Source organism: Vicia villosa, linkage group LG1, assembly GCF_029867415.1.
Source record: "Vicia villosa cultivar HV-30 ecotype Madison, WI linkage group LG1, Vvil1.0, whole genome shotgun sequence".
Taxonomy (NCBI): domain Eukaryota; kingdom Viridiplantae; phylum Streptophyta; class Magnoliopsida; order Fabales; family Fabaceae; genus Vicia; species Vicia villosa.
Window position 1 is genome coordinate 3,296,276 of NC_081180.1, and position 6,081 is coordinate 3,302,356.

General features: G+C 31.7%; 1 protein-coding gene across 3 annotated transcripts; it reads right to left on the reverse strand.

Moving 5' to 3' along the window:
• Positions 1–366: 366 nt before the first annotated feature.
• On the reverse strand, positions 367–5,135 carry LOC131626724 (tonoplast dicarboxylate transporter-like). Of its 3 annotated transcripts, none has more exons than XM_058897561.1 (6): positions 4,484–5,132; positions 3,682–4,159; positions 2,731–2,774; positions 2,549–2,644; positions 1,684–2,197; positions 367–785 (listed from the first exon to the last, which is right to left on the reverse strand). In XM_058897561.1, the coding sequence occupies exons 1-6, from the start codon at positions 4,925–4,927 to the stop codon at positions 718–720; spliced, it is 1,644 nt and encodes a 547-aa protein (XP_058753544.1). In that variant the 5' UTR covers positions 4,928–5,132; the 3' UTR covers positions 367–717. The 3 variants fall into 3 exon arrangements, with proteins under 3 accessions (XP_058753544.1, XP_058753557.1, XP_058753549.1); XM_058897574.1 differs by lacking the exon at positions 367–785 and adding an exon at positions 1,087–1,423 and having other exon boundaries at positions 4,484–5,135; XM_058897566.1 differs by lacking the exon at positions 367–785 and adding an exon at positions 1,087–1,438 and having other exon boundaries at positions 4,484–5,135.
• Between the last annotated feature and the right edge of the window lie 946 nt (positions 5,136–6,081).

A 6,081-nucleotide genomic window follows, 5' to 3' on the forward strand; every position in this document is an offset into this window, starting at 1 on the left:
CTCCGAAAACACCCCCCATTTGGTGTTTTCGGAGATGAACTTCCGAAGTCTGAGAAAATTTTTTTAAAAAAAATTACTTCGGAAGTTCATTTCCGAAGCAGGGGTAAACTAGGTTTTTCGCTGGGGGTAACCCCCATAGGGAGGTGGGTAAAGAAAAATTCATATATATTTCCACAAGCATTCCTGACTCTTTAAACGTTATGTACTTTAATTTAAGTGTTTGCTTATTCTTTTTTTTTTTTTAATTCTAATATTATTTTTGATATATTCTATCTGTTTAAATTAATAACTACATCTTTAAGTAAAAAAAGAACTTAAATTACAACTTTTGTTCAAAACCAAATGTGAAATTGCATCTAAAATATGTGAGTAAACATTTTTTTTATAGTGAATATATTACAACCCATAAAAACATAGGAAGTCACAATTGAAATACATAATCACTCCTCCTTCAATAATTATTGAAGGCAAATACTTTACAGTACAAATTGATAAAATCTCTCATCAAGCTGACTAAAAAATAAAATAAAAATCAATAAGCAAATAGACATATATTTACATCCCTCCTCCTTTGCCTAGTAATATCTACATATAGTGCATATCCACATTCTCTATTCTTTAGCTTTTGTGGTAAGTAGGAAGGTTTGTGTAAAATTTTCAATCATAAATAACACCAAAAATTTGCTAACGCATTGTAGAAATTAATTGAAGAAGAAATCAATTTCTCAACAAAGGAGTGCTTTGCATCCATTGAACACCATCATTTGTTCCAAAAACTAAAGCCCCTGCAATACAAACACTAATATACATCAGAATCAAAATCCATAAAGCACCAGCACCGACACCTGAATTCGACCTTGACACCGCGACACTAGTTAATAAATTGAAAAAATTAATAAATTAAATGTAATTACAAATATCGGCGCAAGTGTCTGATACCGACATAGACACGGACACACTTTTAATTCTAATATTATTTTTGATATATTCTATCTGTTTAAATTAATAACTACATCTTTAAGTAAAAAAAGAACTTAAATTACAACTTTTGTTCAAAACCAAATGTGAAATTGCATCTAAAATATGTGAGTAAACATTTTTTTTATAGTGAATATATTACAACCCATAAAAACATAGGAAGTCACAATTGAAATACATAATCACTCCTCCTTCAATAATTATTGAAGGCAAATACTTTACAGTACAAATTGATAAAATCTCTCATCAAGCTGACTAAAAAATAAAATAAAAATCAATAAGCAAATAGACATATATTTACATCCCTCCTCCTTTGCCTAGTAATATCTACATATAGTGCATATCCACATTCTCTATTCTTTAGCTTATCCACATATATTTACAAACACTAATATACATCAGAATCAAAATCCATAAAGCACCAGCACCGACACCTGAATTCGACCTTGACACCGCGACACTAGTTAATAAATTGAAAAAATTAATAAATTAAATGTCGGTGCTACATAAATAAGAATTTTTTTTCAATTTGAGTAATATTCTTAAAATTTTCCTATGTAGTCCGCAAATCTTAGCCCAACTGGCAAAAGTTAATATTATAAGGTTGGACATCATTTAGGTTTGAATTATGATATTCACATGACTGTATGTGAATTTCTAGTAAAAAATTAAGAGATCGTATGAATAATTTTGCAAATAATTTACCTAGAGATGGCATAAAAACTGAGAGCACAGCAATTCCAGTAAGCTTAAGAGGCAACCCAACTTTAAGTGTATCTCGAATTTCAATATGGCCAGTGGCAAAAGCAACTACATTTGAAGGAGTTGAAGTTGGAAGCAAGAAAGCAAATTCACTTGCCATTGCTCCTGGGATCATAAGAAGAAGAGGATGTACATGCATAGTTCTAGCTATGTGATATAAAAGTGGGATAATGAGTGTGGCAGTAGCATCATTTGAAGTTATGAACTCAGTTATAATGCTACTTATAAGAGTAACTGCAGGAACTATGGCTAAATATGGAGCATCTTCTAAGAAATCTATTGCTCTTGAAAGTACATCTGCTAGACCACTAGCTTGAACTCCGTCGGCTAATGCGAAACCAGCTCCTAGAAGTAGAATTAGGTTCCATGGTAGTTTCTTGCATTCGTTCCAATCCATTAGTTTTTCACCTTCTTGTTTTCTGTTAGGGATTATGAATAATAACACAGCCACCATAACCTAAATTGTGAAAAAATAATAATTATTAAGTACTACGCAGATGGAGACAAAATAACTATAAAACAATAACATAGACACTAACACCTAACATGATGCTGACACATATTGATATTAGACATATACACGGATTAGACAATTGACATCTATTGATAATAGAAATATACACGTATAAGACAACTGACACACGTATTAATATTAGACATGTTTCAGACAACTCACGCGTTACACGTATTGATATAAGACACATACATGTATAAGACATCTGACATGTATTGATATCAGACATATACATGTATCAAAAACTAACAACGTATTCAATCTAAAGTCAGAGAAAATATATGTGGTACTCACGCTAACACTTCCATCACCAACAAGGCCATGGAAAAAAGCTCCCCATCCAGGAATGTCATCTGTGATTCTTCTTGTCATCCATAATATGATCAACAACTGCATTTTTACAATATTGCTTATTAATTAATGTGTTAGATCAATTTTCCTTTATATTTGAGATTTTAATAATTAGAGATGCATACCCCAAACACTGACAGCACCATTTTCTCAGCAAAAGACATGGGACCTGGAAATACCAATTACAGAATTATAAATGCTTTAACTTAAACAAAAAAAAGTATTGAAATATTGGCCAAAAAGAGAAAGGACTAGAGTATTCTATAAGTTAGCATAATGTTGACGTGAGTCTATTGCAACAAGAACACAATTAGGAATTAGGAAAAAGTTAATAAAAATTTGTAAAAGATTGATTAAGTATTGAAACAGATATCTAAGATTGGATTGGGTTCATTGATTTGTTGATGAAGTTAGCAATTTCAATGGGACATGCCATCTTACACAAAGTCCATTACAGCCACTAATTGATTTTTTCATTTTTGGCACAATAAACCAAAGCACATGGTAGGTTTTAGAATATATTCAAGTTTAGAACTTTTTCTAAAAAACAAATTTTAAAGAATTTTATTTGTGCATGAGATATCTCATTTATTTATTTATTTTTAATCTGTGAAATTTTATTCATTAAATTACTAAATGAAAAAATATATCAAAAAAATGAGAAAATTTGATTAAAACCATTTCAAATAGATTAAATTATTAATAAAAATATAGCCAATCTTTTAACTATTTAATTAAAAAAATTATTTCATTAAATTAATTTCGTTCAATAAATAAAAAGTGAACAACTAGGATCTATCCTATTGGTTTTGTAGGTACCAGGTAGAAGTGGTTGAAAATGAAACAGATGACACTTCCACATAGCAATGGGACCCATGTGGCAATAATCAAGACAAGTAAGCATAAACTCATCACAAAGATAACCATTCAATCATGACAATCATTTAAATATTATAATTAATTAACACCTAAAAAAAATTGTCACGTATATTTAGAAAAAGGAATAATACTAATTTTTGCAGGAAGTGAATTAAAGGAAATAATTATTAAAAAAAGATAAAATAAAATAAACTTACCAAGAGCTTCTAATTCCCTCTTCAAATGTGCTTTACTCAAATAAGACGATAATGCCGTTGCTGAACCTTTTCGTAGGTAAATCAAGCAAAGAATACACCAAAAGCAAATAACAAAAACAAAAGCCACCGGAAAAGCATAAAAAAACCACGTATTGAAACTAATCGGCTTCGCTCCAGGTTCAAGGCTCTTCCACATTCCAACCAATATCAAATTGACACCTGTCCCAGTCAAAGTACTCATTCCTCCTATTGGCACCGCGTAAACCACCGTCAGCACCACCGCTCTACTAAACTTGTTAACTAACTCCGATTGCTCCGACGGTGGCGGAAGCCGCTGTAATAAACCCGTAGCCACCGGCATCAACATCACCGCCGCCGCCACGTTGTGCATCCACATACTCACAAAGAATGACGTGGCACATAGACCCAATAATAATAGCGCTGGATTCAACGGTTCCCCACAAAACACAGATGTCACCTTCACATATCATATCATAACCAACCAATCATCAATCTCACCACCATATACATCATTTTCATTCGCAATATTAAAACTAAAAAATAACCCATATTTTCCACCTCAAAAATAATACTAGTAAACTTCAATTATTTTTATTTTAATAAAATCATAATAATCACAAAAAAATAAGGAGATGATGAAGTAGTTCATATAAAATAGTAAATGTTATAGTTGAATTAAATGATTGTAAATTGTTGATCGAGTTCATCCAGAATTCGAATTCGATCAACAGCTTTCAATTAAATTATATATCAATGATATTATTTTATTGTTGAAACTTACCGTCAAGGCCAATCTTCTATGAACGTTGTAGCGTTCAACGGCGAGGGCGAGAATGAAACTTCCAAGAACTAGAGTAATAACATCATCCATGTAAGAGTGAGCAACGGTATCAGCGGAAGCGATTCCGAAGAGAGGGAAGAGAAACAGCGGACACATAGAGGTAACCGGAAGTGGTAAAGCGGAGGTCACCCACCAAGTGAAAACCCAAGCGATGACGGCGAGCATGTTGCGACTGGCTTTCGGAGCGTCGAGATTGACAAAGAGACATATGAGAAGGGATAATAAAGGTCCGAGGAGGATATAGAAATTGCTGAGGGTGAAGAGGGATTTGAAGGTGAAGAGGTTGGTGTGTGTTCTTTGGAGCGGAAGAAGTGGGACTTTGAGGTTGTTGTTGGAGTTGGAGTCATCGGAAACCGATGCTTCACTGTGTTCGCCTCCGGTCATTTTGGAGTTTTTTGAAATTGAAAGAGAAGAAGAATGATTGTTATAAGGTTTGATGAGTGTTGGCCTTTTATTTCTCAATTCTCATGTGTGCAAGTGGAAGGAGTGCCCAAATTTGCTTCTCTTTTATTTTTAATATTTTTTTCATTTGACACAAGGAAAAATCAAATATGTTTTTTTAATAATTTATCCAAACAAATTTGATTCATTCATAGTATAAGTAATATCGTTGAATTAAAATTTCTTTTAATAATTAGAATAAATTTGACTCATATATAGTATTATATATGCCACCTTTAAAAGAAGAATGTTATGGAAAAAATCAACAATTCATAATTTGGTAAAAAAAAAAATTATACAAATAGTTAAATAATTGCCAACTTTTCAGGTGTATTTATCCTCTCTATTCTATTTATTTGAAATAATTTAAAAATGAAGCTTTTGTACTTTTGTGTGTGTATATATCGATAACATGTAATTTGTGCAAAATAGAGCTATTGATAATGTGCTCATTAGATGAGAAATTCTTGCATTTTAGATGAATAATCTTTAGAAATGTTGTCCATTTGATCTTTCTGACCATCGTGAGAGCAATCACTAATAATCACGAGTGTGTGACACAAACCAAATTATCATGAACCAGTATGAAGACTGCATTTTTAAGGATTTATCCGCCAATGTGTGCAAATCCTTCCTGATACAAGAGGTTCTTCTTCATTTGTGGATGTAACAAAACAATAGAAACTAACATACAGATTAGAATCTAGGAAATAGTAGGAGGAAAATTGTTATGTTGCTTCATAAGAAAAAGAAAAAGAGAAATGGATACATGATTTTACCCAACATCAAAATGTGACCCCGGCTTCTTCAAAACGTGTGTAATTGTTTTTGGTAATAAAAAAAGAGTATAATTATAGGCATGACTCATTTTAGTTTTGACTAAGTAAAAGGATATTAACTGGTGGCTCAAGAAAACATAAATTAAAGGGAAAAAGTAGGCAACATCCTTATAATAACAATGAACAATGAGTATAAACAAATTTTTAATAATTAAATAATTTACTAAAATACATTAAAAAATAATTGTTATTGAAATATCCTTAATTATTACTCCCTCTCTCTGGTTCTATTTGTTGAAATCGGCTGTTTTTTGGCAC

Bases quoted from the DNA above. Each gene is read 5' to 3' on its own strand.
- LOC131626724 (XM_058897561.1), bottom strand. From the start codon at position 4,927: ATGACCGGAGGCGAACACAGTGAAGCATCGGTTTCCGATGACTCCAAC. The intron at 2,645-2,730 runs GTATGCATCTCT...GTAAAAATGCAG, and splicing joins TGGTGCTGTCAGTGTTTGGG to TTGTTGATCATATTATGGAT. The intron at 786-1,683 runs GTAAATTATTTG...TTTGTATTGCAG, and splicing joins AGTTTTTATGCCATCTCTAG to GGGCTTTAGTTTTTGGAACA.